Source organism: Drosophila guanche, unplaced genomic scaffold (genome assembly GCF_900245975.1).
Source record: "Drosophila guanche unplaced genomic scaffold, DGUA_6, whole genome shotgun sequence".
Lineage (NCBI taxonomy): Eukaryota > Metazoa > Arthropoda > Insecta > Diptera > Drosophilidae > Drosophila > Drosophila guanche.
Genome location: NW_022995759.1, coordinates 1,172,863 through 1,200,301, shown reverse-complemented (window position 1 = coordinate 1,200,301; position 27,439 = coordinate 1,172,863). Strand labels below are relative to the sequence as shown.

The window sequence follows — 27,439 nt, the reverse complement described above, 5'->3', positions numbered from 1 at the left end:
TGATAAGCACATAAAGTCTAAAACACTAGTATATTTACGCATGTACATACATATGTATGCATGAATAATTATGTGCTTATATATGTATGATGTGTTTGTAGATCAATTATCAATAGAGTAAATTTCGAAAAAAATGTATTTATGTACATGGATAGATTTCGATTTTGGAATTAGATTTATAATATGCATACATATGTACATACATACATGTGTATGTACACATGTCATGCAAATCATGTACATACATACATTCAAATATTATATGTATACATATGTAAATGGTAATACGAGAATACACATTTGCTTCATCATGTTCGTTGGCATCACATCATAAGCCCGGATGCAACGAAATAATTTCATTATATTTTTTATTCATTTAGTAAGGTATACCCTTAGCGCTACTCGCTTCGAATGTTTAAGAGTATTTAATTAGTATGAATGTGTGTGCATGTATGGTGTGTGTATGTACACAAGAAAACGTATACTTATACATTTATACATGCAACACACACCAAGAAAAGCAAAGAGAGCACAATAGTGTTAAGGAAATGGGAGAGAGAGGACTGTAGGCGACAGCGTGATGAGAAATCCAGAGAGTCTCAATGTGGGAGCGGCGCGCCGATCGGTTTTCCGTCCGAGGCATAATAAAGACAATGAAAGTCTATTCGTTAAGATTCAGTTGGTGCCGCCAGGCCGTAAAAACGAACCTACCTGCCATTGGACCAGATAGAGAGAGAGAGAGAGAGAGCTCAGCCTTATTTCGGTTGTTTCGGAAAAGTAGCCAAATCGCCAGCTCTAAGGGCAAAAAGTATATTAAATTGGTGTGTTTGTGAATGTGTGTTCTGTATATTGTATGGCCATCTTCGATCTGCCCGCCTTCGCTGACTGTTCGTGATCTGTAGCTATACACTTGAATCAGTGACGCACTTGCACATGTATCTGTGCGCTTATGCTGTGTTCAAAATTGTATCTGTGTTAGCATCTGCAGCAGTATCAGTGAGAGGAGACGACGAGCGCTGCTGGTGCTCCATCTAAGCAAGCATTGCAAGAGATAGAGTTGCTGCCACTCAGTCCACTCGCAAGAAACACCGCAATAAGACGCAGCAAACACTCGTTATTGACTTTGTCACACTTAATTTATTTTTGTTGGCTGAAAGTTAAAATAAATTAAGCGATTAATTTGGGTGCTCTGATCAACCGCATGATTCGCGTACAGTACTCACCCGCGTGTGATCACTGTTGAAAAATGAAGTGAATTTTCTTTAAAATTACTGAACAAGCACTTCAGAAACAATTTGTGGCCTGGAGTGGCCCTGGATAATTAATTATTTATAGAAGCAAAGTACTATGATCCTTTTAGTGTTATTTCCAGTGCAATGTTATTTTTCCAAATGCCGCTAAAATTGCACACGGAAATTGCCGTCGGTAAAGCAATGATGTGAAAAATTAAAATAAGTTGAACATCGTATAGAAACATCTTTAGCTGGATCAGTAATACCAACATGGACGCGTACGCTTTGCCAACGTATTTTCCCCTTGCGTAAGTTAAATTATAATGCACTATTTGTCAACAGAAATAGTTATACATACATACGTATGTACACCTCTTAGTCCATTTTTATACCCGGTACTCGAGTAATAGGGTATATTGTATGTGTGCACAAAGTGGATGTAGGAAGGATGTAGAAAGAAACGTTTCGGACCCCATAAAGTATATATATTCTTGATCAGCATCAATAGCCGAGTCGATTGAGCCATGTCTGTCTGTCCGTCCGTCTTGTTGAGCGCCTGGATCTCAGAGACTATAAATGCTAGAGTTACCAAATTTTGCATCCAGACTTCTGTATGCTCCCACTGTTACAAGTGTATTTCAAAAATGAGCCCCGACCCCTTCCGCCCACGCAAAAGGGCGAAAACCTCCCAAATCTACAATTTTAAAGATAAAAGAAACCTAAAAACGCCATTCTGTAGGGAATACCCACCATATCTACCAGATCACCAAATTGGGATCAGATTGGATCATTATTATAGCCACAATGAAGAAATTAATTTGCAGTGGCTAAACCCACCCTGTCCCGCAGATTTTGTTGTTCTTTTCACATTCTCTCATTTAAACTCTGCTTCTGCTTCACTCGGCCTCTGCCTTTGCCCTTGACAAAACACCGCTAAGGTGCAGAAGTAGTACTGAGTGCCGGGTATAAAAGTTGTACGCGTAAGAAGCGTCTCACGCGTTCCTGCTCGTTTTTGTTTCTTTTGTGGCTCCCCTAAATTTGATGTCAAATGAAAGACTATACAATGAACCCATTAATTTTATGGGCGATCATCGGACTATATTAAAGGTCTAACTCAATTAGGAAGAATTGCTATTTCCTTGTTGCACTAATTTGGTAATTTTGGTAGACACTTAGGCGGTCTGGTTTTCACATACTTTTTCGTTTTACTATTTCAATTCAAATTGATGAATTGTCTTTAATTTATGTATCTTATGACATTTAAAAAGTTTTAAAAACTTTCAAATCAGAGATTGGGTAAAATTACAAAATAATAATTATCGATGAGGAACGATGTCTTCGCGTCTCTTCTTTTCATTTACTCTGTATTATTTTGTCTCTACCTCTACATCTTTATTACTCCTTACACCAACACGGCCTTTTAGCTCGTTTTTCCTCTCTCCGACGTTCTCTGGCGGCACGAGTCAGAGTCTGTGCCCTGAATGAGGTGGCAGAAGCATTTCTGGAGGGAGGGGTAGCCACTACAAATTAGTTTATTTGAGTCATTTTGGCCACAATAACGATCTGATCCTAATTCGGGTATCTGATAGATATTGCCACAGATTGAGTGAGGCGAAAGGAGGCGGGCAAAATTGTGAAATAAACTCGAAGCAGTTTGATATCTCAGAAGTCTGCAAACAAGATTTGGTTGATTTAGCTTTTATAGTTTCTGAGATCTAGGTGCTGAGAGGATACACAGATACGCGGACACTGTGCACGATTTAGTTATTGCAAGCTACCAAAATCGATAGTGCCGCTTGTGTGCTTTTTCACGACTATGTACATTTAGACTCTAAATTTTAGAGATATAGATAGAAAAGGGAAGATATGATTTATGAAGTTTATTCAATAACTTTACGGAAATAATTTATTGTCAAATATTATCTTCCTTGTATGGATTTATGTATATGTTTCAGATACTCGGAACTACAATTCCTAGCATCTAGGCGAGCTGCAGCTGTAGCAGCGGCGGCATCTGTGTTACCGGGTTCGCCATGCCTTAACCACGTTCCGATATCAGATGTTAGTAGCTCCGTGACAATTCCTACCCTGATGACCGGAAATGAAGCAGCGGTAAAAGCTCCTGCTTCTATTCACACACCAATTAATACTGGAAATGCATTATTGGCCAACTCAGCGGGGCATCATCATCATCACCATCATCAACATGTTCATGGTATAAATGTAGGTGGGCAAGCTCAACCGCACGATTTTCACCCTGCATACAGAATTCCCGGATACATGGAACAATTTTACTCTCTGCAACGTAGCAGCCCCACTGCATCCTACCATGGTATTTACTCTGCTTCATAGCATAGCTGCTAATAGTAATAATTAACGTAATCTCCTTCTGGTAGATCCCTATGCTAACTGTGCCTCAGCATTTCACTTGGCCGGGCTTGGATTAGGATCAGGAGACTTCTTGGGTTCGAGAAGTATGGGTTCTCTGGGAGAATTGCATCATGCAGCTGTTGCAGCAGCCGCCGCTGCAGGATCACTGGCAAGTACAGACTTTCACTTTAGTATCGATGGTAACGGACGACTTAATAGCCCGCGGCCGGCTGGCGGCAGTATTCGTGGAAGCGTTAGCCGCAAGCGAGCGCTATCTTCATCGCCATATTCGGATTCATTTGATATTAATTCAATGATCAGATTTTCACCAAATTCACTAGCCACGATTATGAATGGTTCGAGGGCAAGCAGCGCTGCTAGCGGTTCATATGGTCATATTGCCGCTAGTGCATTGAGTCCAATGACGCACGCCAACGCATCAATTGCCCCACGTCTACAGCAAATACAAGCACATTTGTTGCGTGCAAGTGCTGGACTTCTGCACCCCTTGACTCCGCAACACGCGGCTGCTGCCAGTTTTTCCATGACCCATGCAGCCAACGCTGCTGCTCTAGGCCTAGGGGATGTCCATTCCAAACCAAAAGACTTACACTTACCCATTCTTGCGTCGAAATCTCCGATACCGAGGCCAGTTTCAAATGACTCAAATGAGGTTGGTACTTCAAAGGTAAGTGTGCTTATATTTCTTCTCAATATGTTAATAATGTTATTTATTATTATGTTATATGTTATAACAGAACTACGAAGAAGGAAAACAAAATGCCCGACACCTAAAAAACAAGCTTATGGAGCAGCCATCGTCCACATCTGACAGAGTAGCACAAGTAGAAGCTGATAGCGCGTCTTCGAATTTATCGGAGCGTCGACCACGTAATAAAGACTCAGACAGAACTGGTAATGCCAATGGAGTTGGACAGAGTAGCCACGTGGAGGAATTTGTCCACTTTGGCTCTGTATCGACACCATCGAATGAATATGACTGTACCAATGCCGACACAACAGATATTAAGGACGAGCCCGGTGACTTTATTGAAACGAATTGCCATTGGAGTAGCTGTGGTATTGAGTTTGTGACCCAAGATGAACTTGTTAAGCATATAAATAATGACCATATTCAAACCAACAAAAAAGCTTTCGTGTGTCGGTGGGAGAATTGTTCACGTGGCGAAAAGCCATTTAAGGCTCAGTATATGCTGGTTGTACACATGCGTCGGCATACCGGAGAAAAACCACATAAGTGCACGGTAGGAACGCTTTTAAATTCAGGTTGAAATAGTCTTTTTTATAAACAAATCATTATAGTTTGAAAGCTGTTACAAAGCATACTCCCGTCTGGAGAACCTAAAAACTCATTTGCGTTCGCACACTGGAGAAAAGCCCTATACCTGCGAGTACCCAGGATGCAGCAAAGCCTTCAGTAATGCCAGTGATCGTGCGAAGCATCAAAACCGAACTCACAGTAATGAGGTAAGGTTTAAAATTACCACGTTTTACTACATACATACATACATATCTCATAATTTTAAAAAAATGTGTATGTTTTTTCAGAAACCATACGTTTGTAAAGCACCTGGTTGTACTAAACGTTATACCGATCCAAGTTCGTTGCGAAAACACGTAAAAACCGTTCATGGTGCTGAGTTCTATGCTAACAAGAAACACAAAGGCTTGCCTTTAAATGATGCAAACTCTCAACTGGAGAGGGACAATGGCCAGAATCGACAGCATTTACAGGAGCAGCATATTGACTCAAGCCCTTGCAGCGATGACCTGCATATTGGAAAAATGATGGGCATGTACAGTCCCAGTATTAAATCTGAATCAGATGCCAATTCTCCACATAATTTAATGACAACTGGTGGAGGCGCCTCAGCTTCCGATTGCTTCATATCATTCACGCCAGACGATACTGTCGAAAACGGTGCATTAAACGAGTGCTGGAACTGTGACGATGACGTCGATGTGGCCGACCTACCTGTGGTCTTGCGTGCAATGGTAAATATTGGAAATGGAAATACCTCTGCCTCATCTATGGGGGCAACTTCTATGGGTCGTCAGCGCTTTCGCAGTCGACTTCAAACTAAAGGCATAAACTCCAATTCGATGCTTTCTAATATTCCGGAAAGTAATCGAGCCATTGGAATTACCGAACTTAATAAACGTATCACAGAACTAAAGATGGAACCAGGTATGCCGACGGCTCAGGTTCAAGCTCGAGGGCCTGCTAATACAGGCTTAGGTGGCTTGCAGGAGGAGTTATCGCAAAGTCAATCACAGAATCGCAACATTGCTTTAACTAAGCAGGGCTATGCAGCAGTACATAGTTCTCTACAAGCTCAGTTTCGACGAGACAGCCAGAACTCCAATGCCAGCACATATTACGGCAGCATGCAAAGTCGTCGTAGTAGTCAATCATCGCAGTTATCGTCCATGTCAACTATGCGACCGAACCCTTCCTATAATACGACCTCTGCTTCTCTTTACGACCCAATTTCGCCAGGCTGCTCTCGCCGCTCCAGCCAAATGTCAAATGTTGCAAGCGGCTATGGCCTGACACCAACAACAGGATCGAGTTCCACAGAAAAATTTGCAAATACAAATTGTGGCGCTAGTGCACAAATAAATGATAATCCTGGCAATCAATATTTCGCTCATAACAGTCTTCCGCCACCTCCGTCGTCACATTTAAGTGCAACTAATCTAAAGCGCTTGCAGGGTACAAATGGTATTGGCAGCTATCAGCAGGAAAAGCCTTTTCAAAATAGTGGGCGTTATTCAACTCCCAATATTATTCAGTCTCCGCATTCTGGGAATTACCGACATGAAACAGGGCTACAATTCGGTAAATCGGTGCAGAATTGTGTATCTAGGCGACAGTCCGAGCCATTATTGCCGAACATTAGCTTAGAGCTTGATGTTACTTTGAATGACTCAAATATGCGTAGCTTCAATAGCAGGTATAGAACCTGCACTGGCGACACGCATCGCAACGATTTCAGAACCGGACAAGATACCGGAAAAATTCAGGATGGTTCCAATGCCTCAGTGTTGACTGGGAACATGCTTAAGGCACCTGAGCAACATCCAAATGAAAGGGTGAATTTGGATGAAGTTGAAGAACTTATATTACCAGATGAGATGCTACAGTATCTAAATTTGGTCAAAGATGATGATAAGCTGTTGTCTGGCAAGGAACATGAAAATAGAGATATCTCAACTGGCGTATCAAAAATCTCGTCAGCTAATGATAATCAGGATCGTCCGCCTGGAAATGTATCAAGTCAGCAGCTGGCGGCACCTGACTCGAACCTAGACATATCAGCAGTAGCGGCGCACCAAGCTGGACGTGCCTTCGAAATATTGTACGCACAAAGAGATCAGATGATCGCATCTGAACTCCGTCGTCCCACACAGACGGTCTGCAATAATTTTTTGCAGAGACTTGATAATGGCCAATTCTCCCAACTCCCATCACTGTGTTTTGAGCAACAAGCAATAACAGCAACCCAGAATCAAATTATTGATTCATCAATGACGAGTTTGCCAGAGCTCACGGATATTTCTACAAATACGCAATTAGCTTCAGATGATATAAGCTTATTGAATAGTGAACATCAAAACAATAACGGAAATGAGATTCAATGCGGAGTTATAAGCCAGTCACAAATGTCACCATCTACCAACACAAATGTTACTGGCCAAGTGCCGACCATAAGGTCACAAACGCATAGCCCAAGTAAATTCCCAATAAAGCCTTCGTTGAAAAATGTTCAGCTTACGTGTGTCCCTGCGATAAGCCCAAAAATTGGAACTGATAACCAACCAATTAATATAACTTCAATGCATCTAGAGACTTACCAACGTACCCTGGAATATGTTCAAAGTTGTCAAAACTGGATGCAGACAAACAACGCCGTTGCGGGTCATGTAAATGTTGCAGCAACCACCTCTACCACTAATATGCAAGTTTCTAGCAACAACCCAGTGTGGCCGGACGTAAGCAGCTCGACTCACCCCCAAGCAGGAACAAATATGGTTATAAACGATATGACTACATCACTGAGCTCACTTTTAGAGGAGAATCGATATCTGCAGATGATGCAGTAGAGCTCTAAAACATAATATAGAATGGGACTAAAAGTGTGCTGTCCAGCAACGAGATTATTAAAAATGTGACTTAGATCACTAAAATCATATTTGGCTTATTTTCTTTTAAAATATGACATTGAAATATACATACATATATTGTTCAGATATGAATGTAAACCATGTTATATATGAATTGACTATCTTCAAGTATTATATTTTCTATTATAAATAAGCATAATGAAACGGCCATTTGATAAAAAAAGGACTATTAATTTTTTAAGATATACCTAAAGAATTATAGATCCATGAAAGTAAAGATGAAGTGAAATTATTTTCAGCACTAAGGTAATAAATATAATCTTGAAATGTGTCTTCCAAATCATTGATATGAATTAATTCCCCATAATACATACTTGTATTCATATTTTTGTAATTAAAAATACTCGTGCTTTTACACCTACCTAAACATATTAAGACTTCCAAGTAATTTGCAATAAATTTTGTTCGCGACTGCAAAACCCTTTCTTGAAGAGATTGGAGAGAGAGCGCATGCGTGACTTTATTTGGTAGAAAACTATTATTTCTAGTTGTTACATACCTAGGTTCACACATACAAAATATGGGATGAACATTTAATTAAATTGAAAAGATTGAAGTGCGAGTCTGATGTTCAATAAAATTGCTGCTAAAGGAATTTTGGTATTAGTCGGAGCTGACAACATTGGTTAAATATATGGCAGATAGCTGCCATAAGCGTATTAAATAGAAAAGAAAAGTCTGACGTAAATAATATTTGTTTTGGAATTGTTAAAGTACTAAACCTCCTGATATGGGCATTTCTCTGACGTCGAATGGAAAGACAGAAAGTGGTGACAAACCGCTTGACGACCCTTATAAATGATGCTCCAGCCGATTTTAGGTAACCGTTCCTTTTCGAGATTTTGGCGAATGTTGAGGCACCACACGCGAATTTCACATCGACTCTGTATTTTCCAGGAGAACGGCTTACGAAACCGCTCGCTAAAAAATGTAGGGTATTTTGTATTTGTCGTCGGAGTAATGTGTACATATAGTTCTGATCAGCATTAATAGACGAGTCTATATAGCGAAGCGTGTCTGTCCGTCTTGTCTATTGGCTACCATGTTTTGCATCCAGACTTCTATGATAAGTACCACACTAATAGCAGCGTATATCAAAATGTAGATGACAGAGGTAGAGACATGTGTATATAATGCGTACCGGGTATAATAGTTGTGAAGCGTTCGAAAGCGTCTCACAAAGCTCATCCGCGATTTAAGAGTTGTTAAAATTTAAAAAATGTTTTAAAGTATTTCACATAATTTTTTTTTCCGCTTTGAACCAAACCGACTTTTTCTGAGAGATATCGGGATTTTTAATACCCGGTACTCAAAGAGTAAATAGGGTATATTGTATTTGTGCACAAATTATGGAACACGCAGAAGGAAACGTTTCCGACCCCATAAAGTATACATATTCTTGATCAGATTGTCGGTCCGTCCGTCCGTCTTGTTGAGCGCCTGGATCTCAGAGACCATAAAAGCTAGAGCCACTAAATGTTGCATCCAGACTTCTGTATGCTCACACTGTTACAAGTGTATTTCAAATATAAGCCCCGCCCCCGCAAAAGGGCGAAAGCCTCCCAATTCTACAATTTTGAAGATAAAAGAATACGAAAATTTCCCAATTTGGGATCCGATTGGATCATTATTATAGCCATAATAAATAAATATATTTGCAGTGGCCAAACCCACCCTGTCCCGCAGCTTTTGTTGTTCTTTTCACATTCTCTCATTAACACTCTGATTCTGCTTCACTCGGCTCCTGCTTCTGCCGTCCCTCTGCCTTTGACTCTGCCGACTTTTAACCCACCCCGTCCCGCAGCTTATATTTGTTTTTAGTTTTTGTGTGCGGGCGCTGCCTCTGCCTCTGCCGCGAGTCTGCAGTGTGTGGGCCTAGTGTGTAGTCTAGTGCGTGTTGGTGTGAGAAGTGTTGTACATGTAGATGAAAAAATTTAAAATTTGACAAAACGCCGCTAAGGAGCAGAAGTAGTACTGAGTGCCGGGTATAAAAGTTGTGCCGCGTAAGAAGCGTCTCACACGTCCCTTCTCGTTTTAAAGAGTCTTTTTTAAAGTCTGGTACGCTTTAAACGCTTTAAAACAATACCAGACTATAAATATTAGTCTTAAAGCTTAGTACTCAGATCGAAAAAAAAACTTGCTAGCAAAATGTGCAATGTTTTGCTAGCAGCAGAGTGTGACCAGAGGTGAAAACTGCATTCCGTACGGTTACACTTCTGAGGCAGTTTTGTTTACCTTTTCGAAAATGTGTAAAAATTTAATAAAAGGTTAATAAAACCATGAATGTTAAATGGATCCATCCAGGAGATTGCTTTTAGTGGGATTGGTGGCTCTTGCATGATCGGAGGAGGAGGACAATCAGCGAAATAAGCGCCGACAACATTGAACCCATATCTGCAGGAAAGAAAGCAGAACGGTCGTTTGTCTATACATTGGAGTATTATAACTCATATATATATGTGTACATTTATGGAAACCCATAACCCTTTGCATATTCCGCAGTTTGAAAATATGACAGAGAATTTGCATGTTTGGGAATAACATCTGCACCTTTTTTTGATTGGTGGAGCAGCAAGGCCGTGCCAAAGAATATTTTCGCCGGTGGCAAAGTGGTAAAGCAAGCACCCAAGCACCCTTCCTATTCAAAATTGGATAGTTTTGAGTCCAAATCGCCGCCTTCGCCCCTTGGCACGAATCTGTGGAGCAGTAATTGATCCCAAAAGGAAAACAATTTAAAACATTAACAACTTAAAACAGCCCAGCCGGGTCTGTGTCTTGGCAACATGATGATACTGGCGTTCAAATAAGTTAATCAAATTAAAAATGCAAATATATTCAATATAATCTCATTAATCTATAATAATTGTTTCCTTTCTTTGCTGTTTGATGGCCTTAAGCTCGTTTAGAAGCACGGTGGTCATTTATCTTCAACTTCAGTGGCATTGTTGCCTCACTTTGATTGGACTATACTCTCTGTTTAAAACAGATATTTATTTTTCGAGCTGCTAGCAACATACCAACGAATACCACACAATTACTATGAACACCACACAAATACTATCGATACCACAAAATACTATCGTCTGACTTTCTAGATTATTTCGGACTGTTTATTGGTCGTGCGCAAAGTGCAGGCTCTCGGGTACACTGTTAGGTCGGTTAAAAATTCAAATATTTTATGAATACGCCAGGCAGTACTCAGTGCCTTTTTGTGCCTATTTGAATTTGAGCCTGCACTTTTCGCACTTTGGTCATACTGGGCACAAAGCGAAATATAAGCACTTTCTATCACGAGACATTATGTGCATCTGAGCATGGCGAAATTAGTAACATCACTTACAAACATGTTAGTATTTTCACCATGCATCTGAGTACTTTTTTGATGATTTTCTTTCGCAAGTACCCCAACTGATTTTGATGTTTAGTCGATTGCACTACAATCGTTTTAATAAGTGTTGGAAAATATTTCTAAATATGTATACATTCTTGACAATGTAAATTGTGTGGGTTATGTATAAGTGACAAAAGTTGCTAATATTAAAAGTGAAAAATATGATCATTTACAATGTATAACTAATTCCAAGTAAATGAACGTAAGAACAGATATATGCAAAGATCTATACTAGTTTCGAAGTGTGGCTGCTTACGAAGTGGGCTCCCAGATACGTATATGTGTGTACATATGGGTACATATTTATATATACTTATGAACCAATGCTGTGTAGGCTAATATAAACTAAACACCTTAACCAATACAAATTGATCAAGAAAACAGTATATGACAAATGCAATGTGAATTAGTGATTAATAGTCATCAAATTTAAAGAGAAGAGGATTCTTTTTGTACGCGAAGAAGAGATCAAACCGCAGAATGAAATTGTCGCGGAAAAACTTGTTTCTTACTGATGCCATATCAGTGTTTTATGGATTCTGTATAATCCATTTTCTAAGCTGGCGATTACTTAATTCTGTGCAGTGCACCCAAGATGACGTTATAGACAAATTCTCCTCAAATGACATTGTCGCGCAGTTCAGCTTGCCTCCGATATCGGCTGGGTTGGGAACCAGGAGTAGTTCAACCTCCACGGCTGCGAATTTTTCCAACCGCTCCAGCACAAATAGTTTAAGTTCAGGTGGTGATCTACAATCCAAGAACTATTTCACACACCTGAGCTATGATTTTACACACAACGTTTTGTACGCTGGCGCAACTAATAAAATACTGAAACTGAACGAAAACCTTCGCGTTCTGTCTGAAGCTGTTACTGGTCCCAAGAACGACTCTCCACAATGCCATGCTGGTGGCTGTCCCGAGGATGTGGAGACCACCCTCGTTAACAACTACAATAAAATTCTAATAGTAAGCTACGCACAGGATGGCATCCTGATATCATGTGGTAGCATTCGACAAGGTAATAATATAAATATATAACTATCTTTTAACCTGCCCTGTATCTGCATCTTCATATAATTAGAGAGAGGCTGCTAAGCAACATCTCTGTATACAAGATCTCCAAGTTTGTTTTATTTTCATAGACTTGCAGATACATCGTTAACATGAGAGCCATATGATATACAGTGCCACCATCGACAGCAGTTTCATCTGTACGAATGTGCTCAAAAAGTATAAAGAAATGCGTTAAACCAACTATTTGTTCACTTTTCATACAACTTTATAGTATTAACTTTCCAAATGGTAAAACAAAAAACTCTAACTTTTTAGTGAGAACAGTTAGTTTTAATCGAAACAAAAATGCATGTTTTGAGACTCAACGCATAATCCAAAAGGGCGAAAATGCCAAAGGAAAATCCCGTTTTTATACCCGGTACTCGAAGAGTAAATAGGGTATATTGTATTTGTGTGAATAACGGTTGTATGTAACGCACAGAAGGAAACTTTTCCGACCCCATAAAGTATATATATTCTTGATCAGCATTAATAGCCGAGTCCGTCCGTCCGTCTTTTTTTTCGGCTAGTTCTCAGAGACTATAAGAGCTAGAGCCACCAAATTTTGGCTCCAGGCTGCTATATGCTCACACTGAAACCAGTGTATTTCAAAAATGAGCACCGCCCCCTTCCGCCCCCGCAAAAGGGCAAAAACCTCCCACATCTAAAATTTGAAGATAAGAGAAAACTAAAAACTAAAAACATTCCGTAGGGAATGGCCATATCTATCAGATCACCAAATTGGGATCCGATCGGATCATTCTTATAGCCACAATGGAGAAAATAATTTCCAGTGGCTAAACCCAACCTGTCCCGTAGCTTTTGTTGCTCTTTTTACATTCTCTCATTCACACTCTGCTTCTGCTTCACTCGGCCCCTGCCTCTGCCCTCCCCCTGCCGATGCCTCTTCCGACTTTTAACCCACCCCGTCCCGCAGCTTTTATTTGTTTTTTTTTTGTGTGCGGACGGTGCCTCTGCCTCTGCCTCGAGTCTGCAGTGTGTGGGTCTAGAGAAGGGCGGCGAGCTAACGGAGCGTGTTGGTGTGAGAAGTGTTGTAGATGTAGATGACAGATAAAAAAAATGTAAAATTTGACAAATAACCGCTAAGGTGCAGATGTTGTACTGAGTGCCGGGTATAAAAGTTGTAACGCGTAAGAAGCGTCTCACACGTCCCATCTCGTTTTTTTTTAATCTTTCCAAAGTCCCGGTTTTTCTCATCGAATATATGCAATGGATGCCTGAGTATATACCAGACAAAAAAAAACATTTTGATATGTTCGATATTAAAAAAAAGAAGTCTACACAACTTAAAATTAAAAAAAAAAAAATTAGAACTTCAAAATCGATCGGGAAAAACATTTTCCCAAAGAGTAGGTCTAATACATTGAAACAATAATATTTGTAGACCCAATTTTGTATTTTTTGTTGACTTTATTTAGATGCAAGCTGAAATCCTGAGAGTTAACAATTAAAACGGATCATTTCCGTTTTCCTATTTTTATTGTGTTCTGCACGGGCACAGACTTGTATTTTTATAACAAAATATTTAAAATAAATAATAAATAAATAAATAATAATAATATAATAATAATAAATATTAAATACAAATAAATAAATAATATATACGTAACAGGTAACCGAAAGGTATGTAATACTCTTTCCTTGCTATTGTTTTCAGGTGCTTGTGAAATATACAGCTTGCCACGATTTCCAGTCGCACCGCAGTTCATTGCAGTGCCATTAGCTGCCAACGATGAATTTGCTTCGACATATGCGTTCGTGGGACCTGCGCGATACTCCTGGAAGGAAGAGGATATATTGTATGTGGGCACCACCTTCACCAACGTTGGTGACTATCGGCATGACGTACCTGCCATCTCCTCCCGTCGTCTGGACGATTTGAACTATGCAGAGTTCTCGATCCAGCAATCAATTATCAATATTGATGTCAAATACCGGGATCATTTTTTGGTCGATTACGTATACGGGTTTAATTCGTCGGAGTATGCATATTTTCTACTTGTTCAGAAGAAATCACATCTGGCCGACGAAGCCGGGTACATAACTCGATTGGCTCGCATATGCATCACAGATCCGAACTACGATAGTTACACGGAAATAACAATTCAGTGTACGGCCACCGAACACAATTCCGACTACAACATACTACGCGATGCTAAGATTACGCACGCCAGCCAAAAGTTGGCTCAACAATTGGGAATCAAGAAAGATGATCATGTTTTGGTAACAGTTTTCTCCCCCTCAAAAGAGATCAGCGATCAGCCGGAAAATAAGTCGGCCATGTGTATATATAGCATAAAGGACATTGAAGACACTTTCATTGAGAATATACATATGTGCTTCAATGGCACAATCAAAGATCGAAATCTTGGCTATATATCTGGGACAATAAATGACGGAAGATGTCCGATTGTCGGCTCTCTTGGCAACATTTACAACTTCTGTTCTGTCGGTTTAAAGATAAGCGGTGTGTCTCCCATCGTGACCCACGCCCTCTTCCATTTTGATAATGTATCGGTCACGTCCGTGACGGCAACCTCAACAACTGATCAACAACATTCACTAGCTTTTCTTGGCACGGATACGGGCATTATCAAGAAGGTTTTGCTGTCCGGTCAAGCGCCCGGCGAATATGAAGAAATTATCGTGGATGCTGGCAACCGCATATTACCAAACACTATGATGTCGCCAAATAAGGACTTTCTGTATGTGCTGTCCATGCAAAAGATCACAAAACTGAGGATCGAACATTGCTCTGTTTATACAAACTGTTCCGCCTGCCTGGAGTCTCGGGACCCTTTCTGTGGATGGTGCTCCTTGGAGAAACGGTGCACCGTACGATCTACCTGCCAGAGAGATACTTCTGCATCGCGATGGCTTTCTCTGGGAAGTGGACAACAGTGCATTGACTTTGAATCCATTGTGCCGGACAAAATACCAATTACTGAGCTGACGCAGCTGCATCTGATCATTCGCACTTTACCGGAGCCATTCAATGCTAAGTATCGCTGTGTCTTTGGCAACTCCACTCCCATTGACGCTGAAATACTGGAGAATGGCCTGGCTTGTGACACGCCACCTCTGGATCAAAGACCTATAATACCTAACAACGTTGACCACGTCCTGGTACCACTATCTGTGCGCAGCTCGGAAACAAACAAGGACTTTGTGTCAAGATCGTTTGCATTCTTTGACTGTTCACATCATTCAAACTGCCAGGAATGCATGCACAGCTCCTGGGGCTGCAACTGGTGTGTTTTCGACAATAAATGTGTGCACAAGTCGCAGAAGTGTCGCAATATGGAAAGTGCCATCAGTGCTGTGGCCCAATGTCCCCATTTGAAGCGCGCCCGTGAGCCAATTCTTTTGCCGGTGCGTGTTCCTCAGGAAATACGCTTGGAGATTGAAAACCTGCCAAAGCCAAAAAGTGCTCATGCCGGTTTCCTATGCACCATACATATTGAGGCCGCACAGATGCTGTTGCCAGCGCATATTGAGGCCAACAGGATAGTCGTGTGTGAGAAAACACCCTACTTTTACGAGACTAATACCCACGAGTACAAGGCTAAAGTAGTTGTCACTTGGAACTTTCAGCATTACGTGGACACTGCAATGGTTACCCTATATAAGTGCGACGTCCTTGGCTCTCATCGAGACCACGCGGACTGCAGTTTGTGCGTAACTCGTGACCCAAAATATCATTGCGCCTGGTGCAGTAACTCGTGTGTATACAATGAGACATGCGGAGCCAGTGATAGCTCCTTGAAAACAGTGTTAGCAACGGCTAACCAAAGCGAGTGCCCTCGACCAAGGATTGATATTATAAAACCGCTATCGGGACCAGTCGAGGGTGGCACTCTGGTAACAATTGAGGGCAGCAATTTGGGAATACGTGAAGAAGACGTGCGTGGAAAAATAACCATAGGTTCAGTTCCATGTGAACTGGTGAACTACCAAATATCTGTTAAGATTGAATGCCGCACCGGGGCAGCTGTGCACGAGATGTCAGCACCCATTAAGGTGGCTAATGACGCGGGATACACTGAATCAAGTGTACAATTTCACTTCAAGGACGTACAGCTTACCGGATTATACCCAACGATTGGACCCAAATCGGGAGGCACGCAATTGTCTCTAATGGGAAAATTCTTGAACATTGGTTCTAACATTCGCGCTTTTCTAGATGAATATGAGTGCCACGTCAACGTGTCCCAGGCACTGTCTTCGCAAGTCAGCTGCACTACCTCAGAGGCTACACAGCCCGAGCCGATACGCTCGCTGCGCCTGGTTATAGACGGCGCTAACCGAACGTTTACCTGTCAGAATCCAGTCAACAGTTTTGGCAACCAGCATAGGGTGACAAGTCCCTCTCGTAGCTACTTTAGTTCTTATCAAATCCGCACCCCGCCACGACAAGCATGCTCAATCTTTAACTATACCCAGGATCCCCGGATAATGCAAATCAAACCTCTACGCAGCTTTATAAGTGGCGGTCGAGTTCTAACTGTGCACGGCATGTACCTGGACTCTATTCAAAAGCCAGAGCTGGAGGTTTTCTTCGATAATGAGCGGGTGAACAAAACTTCCTGCGTTGTCATTAACTCCAGTCAGATGGAGTGTCCGTCTCCACCAGTGAATCTTAAGTTCCAGTTGTTAAAAAATAGCGGCAAAATGAGAGACTCTGAGTCGGGTCTGAAGAACTCTACGGTGACCACTGAAGTCACGGGGCACAGTGGATTGGCAAGGCGAAAACGCAAAGCCAAAGCCCAAATAACCGATCACTTTCAATTTTACTCGACAGGCGGTACAGTGTCCAGCTATTTTACCTCTAATAACCTGGATGTAACGGCTTTTGTTAAAGTTCATGAAACACAATTAAATCTGCAGCTTAGTTTTGTAATGGATAACGTGCAACTGGTTCGGGACTTGAGCAAATATTTTCATGATATTCGCAGTACGATTGTTTATATGGCCGATCCAAAGTATCTGCCATTTCCTAACGATGGCGTTAAGCTATATAAGGGGGATACTTTGGTCATCGAAGGCGAGCTATTGAATTTAGCGGCTGACGAGTATGACGTGAATGTTACTATCGGCACTTCGCAATGCAACATCACCAGCCTGGCACTCACACAGCTGCTATGCATTCCACCACAGCAGCAACCTTCTCCAACTGACGAAAATGGCGTGGATCAATCCCAAGATTTGCCTTTAGTAGTTGTTAAAGTGGGACGTAATCTGCGTTTTGTCATTGGCTACCTAAAGTATGATCTAAACAAACCATATGCGTTTTCTCATGCATTATTCGGCATAATGCTGACGGTGGCCGCCCTTGTTATAGTTCTGGTTATTATACTTATCATATTTAGGAGAAAGTCTACACAGGCCGAGCGAGAGTACAAACGCATTCAGATTCAGATGATAACACTGGAAAGCAATGTGCGCTCCGAGTGCAAGCAGGCATTTGCCGAGCTTCAGACCGACATGACTGACCTAACAGCTGACTTGGAGAGCAGCGGAATACCAACTCTTGATCACGTGAACTACATAATGAAGGTTTTTTTTCCCGGAGTTTCGGATCATCCCATTCTAAATTCTCCAAAATTCCGTGGAAACAGTCCACAAACTAATTATGATGCCGCTATGATACAGTTTGAGCAGCTTATTGGCAACAAATATTTTCTGCTAATATTTATAGAGACCTTGGAGGCTCAGCGGTCATCGTTTTCAATACGTGATCGAGTAAACGTGGCTTCGCTGCTTATGGTTGTTCTAATGAATAAGATGGAATACGCCACTGAGATCTTAAAGTCGCTTCTATTGCGTTTAATTGACAAATCACTTACCAGCAAGCACCCTCAGCTAATGCTGCGTCGTACAGAGAGTGTTGTAGAAAAAATGCTGACCAATTATCTGGCGATTTGCATGTACGACTATTTGAGGGAATATACTGGATCCAGTCTCTTTTTGTTGTTTAAAGCAATTAAGCATCAAATTGAAAAGGGCTTGGTGGATGCCATAACAAACGATGCGCGATACTCCCTCTCAGAAGAGCGTCTACTACACGAACAAGTTACTCATTCCATTGTAATATTGCATATCCTACAAGATGATCTCGATGAGAAGGTCCAATGTAGAGTTAACGACTGGGATACCATATCTCAAGTCAAGCTGAAAATACTTGACGCTATTTTTAAAAACACCCCGTTTTCCATGCGCCCATCTGTTCACGAAGTGGACTTGGAGTGGAGACACGGCCGTGGGGGTCACCTAACCTTGCAGGATGAAGACTTGACCACAAAAACAATAAGTGGCTGGAAGCGGCTAAACACATTGGCTCATTATGGAGTTAAAGAATCTGCGGTAATGTCACTTATCGTAAGACAAAATGATAGCTACCATATACCCTATAGTAAAAACCAACACCCAGCACCATACCACAATTGTGAGTACCCTCCAATGGCCTCTGCCTCTGGCTTACAAACTAACTTACTACATTTCATTTCAGTTTATTTCATAAATAATTCCCAAAGCCACATTATAATAAACAACGACATCGAGTCCGGGCTGCAGCAGCCTCGACTATATCATCTGGTTAAACCGATTATGCCTGAACATTATATGAACATCAAAAACTCGGCCATGTCTGGTGCATTGTCGGCATCGCAAGCCTCACATTGCGTTAGCAATGCCAACGAGAGGGTGAATAAGACTATACCAGAAGTATACTTGACTCGGTTGCTTGCAACCAAAGGCACTATACAAAAATTTGTTGATGATTTCTTTTCAATAATTCTTACTGTTAATGAGGAGCTACCCCCGGCAGTGAAATGGCTTTTTGACCTGCTAGATGAAGCGGCTCGACGCCATAATATCGCCGATACTGATATAGTTCACGCATGGAAATCAAATAGCTTACCTTTGCGATTCTGGGTTAATTTTATAAAGAACCCTGACTTTATATTTGATGTAAATAAGACATATTGTGTGGACTCCTGTTTAAGTGTGATAGCACAAACCTTTATGGACTCATGTTCAACATCAGAGCATCGACTTGGAAAGGATTCTCCTTCAAATAAGCTGCTTTTTGCAAAAGTAAGTATTGCATCTTGTTGTCCATTCTCTTTCCCTCAAATCTTTGATAAATATTGATTCGTCGTCATTCCTATAAATTGTGTACCGATCTGCCAAAACTTCGGAACTAAGAATCTCCTGCTTTAACCAGGTTTCGGTAAACACAATAACATGGGATGAAAATGTGAAACTGTGTTTTGTCAAATTTTAAAATTTTTCTTTAACTTTCATCTACATCTACAACAATTCTCACACCAACACGCTCCTTTAGCTCGCCGCCCTTCCTAGACCCACACACTGCAGACTCGTGGCAGAGACAGAGGCAGCGCCCGCACACACAAACCCACTGCGGGACGGGGTGGGTTAAAAGTCGGCAGAGGCAGAGGGACGGCAGAGGCCGAGTGAAACAGAAGCAGAGTGTGAATTAGAGAATGTGAAAAAAAAACATCAAAAGTTGCGGGACAGGGTGGGTTTAGCCACTGTAAATAAATTTCTTCATTCTGGCTATAATAATGATCCAATCGGATCCCAATTGGTGATCTGATAGATATGGCCATTCCCTACGGAATGGCGTTTTAGTTTTTTCTATCTTTTAAATTGTAGTTTTGGGAGGTTTTCGCCCTTTTGCGGGGCCGGAAGGAGGCGGGGCTAATTTTTGAAATACACTGGTTGAGTGTGAGCATCCAGCAGTCTGAAGCCTAAATTTGGTGGCCTTGCTCTTATAGTCTCTGAAAACTAGCCGACAAAAAAGACGGACAGACAGAAATGGATCTGTCTATTGATGCTTTTCAAGAATATATATACTTTATGGGGTACAACCGTTATTCCCCACAAATACAATATACCCTATTTTATACCGGGTATAAAAAGAGTGCTCAGCTTACTACGTAAGCCGCGAGCATTTTGATAGTCTACAGCGACAGCTTGCAGAGAGCGTGCGCTACTGCACAGAAACTTTAGAGAGCGAGAGAGGAATAACAGTTAAATCGAGCAAACAGCAGTTGTCTAAGCTCAGATGCAGCCTTATTGCATAATCTTTTGTCAGCAGGGTAGTGAGTACATGATGTATGAGTGCATACATTTTATCTGAATTGTGGCAGCCTGCATAGCGTTTTCCATAGTACTGTCCATGATTTGAAATATAAGGCCCTGCTTGACAATAATTGCAGCACCTCCATGAGCTCTACATGATGTATGGTCAGCTCTTACTGTGTCGTATCCAATAACTCTAAAACAAGATTTGCTAGTTAAGTGTGTTTCTGAAATAAGCATGACGTCAATGGCATTCGTTTTTAAAAATAAAGATATTTCATTTACATGGTTGGAAAGCCCATTGGCATTCCAGCAGCTTCGATTTATTTGCATAGCTTATTTACAAGTATTTACATTATCATGTTAAGTAAATTATTGGTAAGTTGAGATTGTTGTTCTAGAAGCTGTTCTATTCTTTCTAGAGACTTGTTCGAGGTACTATTTCCTGCAGAAACTTGAGCGTATGATTGGTAATCTTTGGGTTGTTGGGTCGAATTATTAAACGGAGCAAATGTTTGAGATGTAGAGTACTGAGTACCGGGTATAAATGATGTGACGCGTAAGAAGCGTCTCACACGTCCCTTCTCTTTTTTGTTTGTGTTGCTGGACTGTTTGCAAACTGAGATTTCGTGTAAAACACAAATAATTGAGATACATTTATTTAGAAGGTACGCCGATTTTACCTGATAATAATGCATTATGTATATATTTTACACAAAGGGCAAAAGCGCTCTTAACCGCACTATTGTAAATACGTAGTCGACGCCAACGGCAAACCCGAAGGCACCGCGAGGAAACAAAAGAAACTAAGAAAGAACGAGAAGGGATGTGTGAGACGCTTCTTACGCGTCTCAACTTTTATACCCGGCACTCAGTACTACATCTGAACCTTAGCAGTTATTTGTCAAATTTTACATTTTTTATTCATCTGTCATCTGCATCAACAACACCTCCCCTAGAACAACACACTGCAGAGTCAGGGCAGAGACGCGGCAGACGCGGTAGAGGCAGAGGCAGAGACGTGTCTGCGCGAAGCAGAGTGTGAATGAGAGAATGTGAAAAAAAAACAAATATAAGCTGTGGGACGGGGTGGGTTTAGCCACTGGTAATTAATTTCTTCATTGTGGCTATAATAATAATCCAATCGGATCCCAATTTGGTGATCTGATAGATATGGTCATTCCCTACGGAATGGCGTTTTAGTTTTTTCTATCTTTTAAATTAGTTTTCGCCCTTTTGCGGGGGCGGAAGGAGACGGGGCTAATTTTTGAAATACACTGGTTTCAGTGTGAGCATACAGCAGTCCAGCTCTAGCTCTTATAGTCTCTGAGAACTATCCGACAAACAAGACTGACAGACAGCCATGGCTCCATCGACTCTGCTATTGATACTGATCAATAATATATATACTTTATGGGGTCGGAAACGTTTCCTTCTGTGCGTTACATACAACCGTTATTCCAGACAAATACTCTTTGCCCCTATTTACCCCTATTACCCCTATTTACTCTTTGAGTACCGGGTATAAAAAGAGTTTGGTTTGACTCGTAGCTGACATTTGTCATCGCTGACTTCTGGTACTTCAGGGCTATTTAATCTCTTTGGGATCGTAGTGTTGCGACGCGGCATTCGTTAGCAGCACTCTAAAAATTTTGGCTGTAATATACATAAATAGTTTTACTAATCATAAATTTTGTTAATTTCATTCATATAGGATATTCCAAACTATAGAATTATGGTTAAGGATTTTTACCGAGACGTGGCTCGGCTTCCCCAGATAAGTGATCAGGAAATGAGTACAGCTATGCAGCAATTGTCAGTACAGCAGAACGACGAGTTTGACAGTATCTCTGCTTTGAAAGAGTTATACATTTACATAACCAAATATAAAGATCAGGTAAGAAGTCTATTATATATTTGTAATTATATTTAAAGTTATTATTTTGTCTTTAAAGATAATGGAAGCCCTTGATTCGGACATAAACTGTCGAAAGATGCACCTTTCCCGGAAATTGGAAAATGTTGCGTGCACCCTCGATGGCGACAATACATCTAATTGCTGACATGAATATCAATATGCAATATTCATAATTTACAGAGCTTCCTATGCAACATTATGCATTGGCGCCTACGCCTGAAATAGGTTATTATTGACATTGGGTTAATACAATATTTTGTTGAAATCTCCGTAACACGTAAATAAGTTTTATTTTAGTTAATAGGTCTCTACAAATAAAACTTGCTGTAGCGATTTTTAAGCAAACCATACGAAGAAAATTCTGAACTTTAACAAAATTCATGTTATCCAGCATTTAAAGACTATTCAACGACTGAATGTATAATTCTCAAATAGAACATAAATTTAAGTAAGGATTGTATATACAACTTCAAAATGACACTACCCGACCCCAGTTTCCGATAAGAACTTTTTAAAACATTTTTTATAAACTATTTTTCTATTCTTTCCACGTAAGTTAATGAAATGGTTCCAATGAACTTTGCCATTAATGACAACTTATCATTTCGACTTTTCCTGAAAATACCCCACAAGAATGTTAATCTTTCATTTGAAAGCTGAATATTTCCCAGACGATAAGTTAAAACCTGAAAGTGTTTGGGTATACTTTTTTGGTGCATTTATTAGTTTTTACAATGACAAAATTCATTACAACCTGATACAAAAGTTATGTGGAAAAAGCGCTACCTCTAAGAAAAACTTTCATAATAATACCGGTTATTTTTTACATATTTAAAAAAAGTTTAGCTATAGAAAAAAAGCCATAATTCTTTAAAAATAGTTAAAGCCCTAAGCTTTCAGAAAAAATCGGTTTGCTTCGAAGCGTAAATAAAAAGTTGAATTTTTTCGAATAGTGTAAGTAAGTACTACTAATAGTCTTATACATTTAAAAATTGGGTTTTCACACACCATTAAAATTACTTTAAAATTATTATAGTGTTTTAGAAAATGTGATATGTATAATATTAGACATTTCTCTAATTTTGCTTTGTATTTCATTCCAAAAAGTATTACAACGATTGCCAACCACGATGTGTTTCTATAAATCGGATTTTTGATAAAAACATCATATTGAATGACAAATGTTGGGATTCCAATTATGTATGTATTAAACACAACAAAATATTGATAGCAATTTCATGCTTGACGTGTTTTCCGATCCGCACAATTTTTACAAAGTTATAAAACATTTGATTTATTTCTTTTAAAAGGAATAAAATTACACGTATATTATAAGCTTAAGGAAAAAATTGCGTGTCTTGAATTTTAAACTTAGTCTAGAGATGGTCAGTTATCTGGCGTAATTCACTTAAGTAAGCTGCATTTTGTAAATTAACTTATTGACACGGAAATATTTCGAATATATGTATGCATGTAACCGATCACAAGCTATATTTAGACTGCTATTTATAGTTTTATAGTACGAATATATAATATATACATAAGTGAATAAATTTGTTTATGAATGAAATATTAGATAGTTATTTTGTACAAAGCCCAATCTTATTATTTAACCCTAACCAACCCCAAAAAACCATTTTGAATTTGAGTATTTTTTTCACTATTTTTCGAGTCAGAAGCCAGAAATAATCCAACAGGTACATTTTTTGAATTTTGAATTTTTTAACGGTTGGTTGAACAATTTTAGCTCAGACGTCTCTGCATAGATTTTGATAAGCAATACCCTAAACGACGCCCAAGTAAGGCACATGTACATACAAAATAGTGGACACAGGATTTTTTTACGACTTTTCCTGAGTTAGTAAAGTCTAAGTTTCGTAAAATATACCTCACAAAAATCAACATTTTTGCATTTCAAAGCTTAACATTTTTCAAACGCTAAGCTAAAACCACAAAGTGTTTGGAAACACTTTATACATAGATGCATTTATCAGCTTTAGTTCATTACAACCAAATGTAAGTTACTTAAGTTATGTGAATAAAAAGCACCACCTATAAAAAACCGTTACAAAAATACCAGACCTTAAAAATTGTTTAAATAAGTTCTCGCAAAGAAAAAAAATATATTTAAGCAAATTGAGAGCCCTCAGTATATCGGAAAAAGTCGTGTTGGTTTGAAGCAAAAAAAGAAAAGATGGATATTGATATTAAGATGGATAGAACGGACCCTTGTGAATATGTTTAACTGCAAAATCGCTGAAAACCGAAGATTTTCGGATCTTCGTGCATCGTAAGTTACAAGATTTTGATGATTAAATACTTTAAACGACGCCGAATACACAAAAATGTAAAAACCCAGGCTATCATTTTTGTTCGACTTTTCCTGATTTTTTAAGTCGACAATGTGTTAAAATACCGCAGAAAAATCATAAAAGTTGTGAATTGTAAAGCCTTATATTTCCCGACGGTAAACTAAACTAGAATAGACGTGTGAGACGCTTCTTATGCGTCACGACTGTTATACCTGGTACTCAGTGGACCAGCTGTACCTTAGTGATTTTTTCCACATTTTACATTTTTTCTACAAATGTCATCTACTTCTACTCCTACCTCACTTCTCACGCCAACAAGCTATTTTAGCTTGCCCCCCTCCCCTAGAGCAGCACACTACACGAAGCAGAGACTGGATGAGAGAATGTGCAAAAAACAAAAAAAAAACTGCTGAACCACTGCCACTGCAAATTAATTTCTTCATTCTGGCTATATTAATGATCCAATAGGATTCCCTACAGAATTGCGTTTTTAGTTTTCTTTTATCTGTTAGTTTTTATTAAAGTTGTGGCTGTAGAAGACTCTTGCCTTTTGTAAGGGCGGAAGAGGGCGGGGCTCATTTTTTAAATACACTTGTAACAGTGTGAGCATACAGAAGTCTGGATGCAAAACTTGGTTGCCCTATCTCTTATGGTCTCAGAGTACTAGGCGCTCATAAGAACGTACAGACGGACCGACGGACGGAAAGACGGACATGGCTCAATCGACTCGGCAGTTGAAGCTGATCAAGAATATAAATACTTTATGGGGTCGGAAACGTTTCCTTCTGTGTGTTACAAACATCCGTTATTCCCCACAAATACAATATACTCCTTGAGTACGGATATAAAAAGCTAAGCGATTGGGTCAAATTTGTAGCTACATCAAACAAATTTTCAGAATGGTTCTTTACAACGAAATCTAATATACTTAAGTTATGTAAACCATAATTCATTTAAAAGTTTTAATGCACTAAGTCTATCAAAAAAGTCGGTTTCGTTTCTTGAGGAAATAAAAGTTCGATTCTGTCGATTCTATTCGACGCAATTTGAAAACCATATCGCTCTCAACTGTGTTCGATTCCATTCAGATTTATTTGAATGAAGTTTGAACTATCTGTGAATTTAATTATCCCTCAGGAGTTTATCTGAAACAAAATTCGCAGTCTCTGAAGTCGAAAAAGACGTCAAAATAAGACGGACTTCCAAATTCCCGGATTCCTCTACACCTCTGGACGACCTTTACAACTGGTTCTAAGGATGCTTTTGGGTAACTATGCGTTCCAGAAATGTTTGTAAAAAACCAATCGATTCGCACGGGACAGATAGGGAAGGGGTTTTCGCAGCGACTAATTCCAACTCCGATTTCAGCGAGAGTAGATGTAATGTATGCAATATATATATAATATAATATAATATAGTTTCTGATGAGTCTGACCATGGATGTCTCTATAAAATGGCTATAATTTTACAAAAATTGTATTCGTGTTTTTTATACGTGGTACTCAAAGAGTAAATAGGGTATATTGTATATGTGGTCGGAGCAATATGCGTTCTGACCCCAGAAAACATACATGTATTCAGTTCTATTGCTCCATGGGTAAAAAGCCCGAGTTTTTGGCATTAATGTAATTTTTTTGTGAGTAAAATATTTGAATGCGACCTATATTTTCTGATTCCTTAACATACAGAATAAAACTGGTTTTAGAAGATTTTTAAGGAGTACCATGCATTTTTTGCGCGCTTTCAAAGTCGCCTGATTTTGTGAAAACATTGCGCAACTTGCAACATTAATTTTTGCTCGATTTCAAAGTTTAAATAAAAGTATAAATATGGAAATAAAAGGTCGACCTTTTGGTGAAAGACTGGAAAGTCATGTGGTGTTAATCCTTTTTGCCCCTTTTCGCAAAATTTTAAATGTTGCCGATGTTTATGAGTTTACTCATGCAGCACTGCTGGAGGTCTGGCCCAACAACAATCGCGAAGCAGACGCAATAAAATGTTGTAATTTAAAGAGTACTGGCAAAAACTGAATAAATAGGATTCAACTATTACTATTAAACAATATTAAACAATATTTTTGTAAAGTTAAATGTTTTAAAGGAAATTTTATCATTATAAATCGTTTGAGTACTTTTTTTTATAATAAATATGATAGAAATGGTTTCCAGGGGCCCAAATGACAAAATTTGCAAATAGCAGATGTTATTAAAAACTGCAGTAAAGATTGCAAAAAAAACCAGCTACGACCGTAAAATAACAGAAATGAACATAAATTCAAACAGCAGAGAAGCGTGGAGGAACCTAAAGGAACAAATACCTGTGGAAGCCAGAAATATTAGACTCAATGTATGCAAAAAAAAATAACGATAGTCCTGAATTCACTGTGGAAGATCTCGAAGAGGTTCTTGGCCGTAACAAGAGAACAGCTGGAGGATTGGATAAAGTTACGTATGAAGTGTTAAATGTTTTGAACAATGAGACAAAAGCTGCGTTAGTTGGTTTTTATAATCAAAAAATAGCAAATTGTGACTTTCCAATGGAATGGCGTTCTATAAAAATTACACCTATACCCAAAAAAATAAAGATCTTATAGATATTAGAAATTTTCGCACAATAGCACTGATTTCGGTCATGGCCAAAACTGCAAATGGAATCATTAAAAACAAACTAGAAATTCACATAAAAAAAACAAGGTACTACCTTACAGATCGTAAGAGAAGATCGATAAAAGAGAAGGGATGTGTGAGGCGCTTCTTACGCGTCACAACTTTTATACCCGGCACTCAGTACAACATCTGAACCTTAGCGGTTATCTGTCAAATTT

General features: G+C 39.5%; 2 protein-coding genes across 3 annotated transcripts; both read left to right on the top strand.

The window, feature by feature from the left end:
• The first annotated feature begins 1,015 nt into the window (after nucleotides 1–1,015).
• LOC117590605 (transcriptional activator cubitus interruptus) lies at nucleotides 1,016–8,289 on the top strand. Of its 2 annotated transcripts, none has more exons than XM_034283386.1 (6): nucleotides 1,016–1,540; nucleotides 3,188–3,564; nucleotides 3,629–4,290; nucleotides 4,361–4,867; nucleotides 4,996–5,090; nucleotides 5,172–5,374. In XM_034283386.1, the coding sequence occupies exons 1-6, from the start codon at nucleotides 1,503–1,505 to the stop codon at nucleotides 5,242–5,244; spliced, it is 1,752 nt and encodes a 583-aa protein (XP_034139277.1). In that variant the 5' UTR covers nucleotides 1,016–1,502; the 3' UTR covers nucleotides 5,245–5,374. The 2 variants fall into 2 exon arrangements, with proteins under 2 accessions (XP_034139277.1, XP_034139276.1); XM_034283385.1 differs by having other exon boundaries at nucleotides 1,042–1,540; nucleotides 4,926–5,090; nucleotides 5,172–8,289.
• Nucleotides 8,290–11,294: 3,005 nt separating this feature from the next.
• LOC117590594 (plexin-B) lies at nucleotides 11,295–23,162 on the top strand. The gene is made up of 5 exons (XM_034283354.1): nucleotides 11,295–12,223; nucleotides 13,937–18,724; nucleotides 18,788–19,374; nucleotides 22,100–22,282; nucleotides 22,341–23,162. The coding sequence occupies exons 1-5, from the start codon at nucleotides 11,683–11,685 to the stop codon at nucleotides 22,446–22,448; spliced, it is 6,207 nt and encodes a 2,068-aa protein (XP_034139245.1). The 5' UTR covers nucleotides 11,295–11,682; the 3' UTR covers nucleotides 22,449–23,162.
• Nucleotides 23,163–27,439: the final 4,277 nt, after the last annotated feature.

Excerpts from the sequence above, each read along its gene's own strand:
- LOC117590605 (XM_034283385.1), top strand. The coding sequence starts at position 1,503 with ATGGACGCGTACGCTTTGCCAACGTATTTTCCCCTTGC. Across the intron at positions 4,868-4,925 it reads AAAAACCACATAAGTGCACG|TTTGAAAGCTGTTACAAAGC; the intron begins GTAGGAACGCTT and ends AAATCATTATAG. Across the intron at positions 5,091-5,171 it reads ACCGAACTCACAGTAATGAG|AAACCATACGTTTGTAAAGC; the intron begins GTAAGGTTTAAA and ends ATGTTTTTTCAG.
- LOC117590594 (XM_034283354.1), top strand. The coding sequence starts at position 11,683 with ATGAAATTGTCGCGGAAAAACTTGTTTCTTACTGATGCCATATCAGTG. Across the intron at positions 12,224-13,936 it reads ATGTGGTAGCATTCGACAAG|GTGCTTGTGAAATATACAGC; the intron begins GTAATAATATAA and ends TATTGTTTTCAG. Across the intron at positions 19,375-22,099 it reads ATAAGCTGCTTTTTGCAAAA|GATATTCCAAACTATAGAAT; the intron begins GTAAGTATTGCA and ends TCATTCATATAG.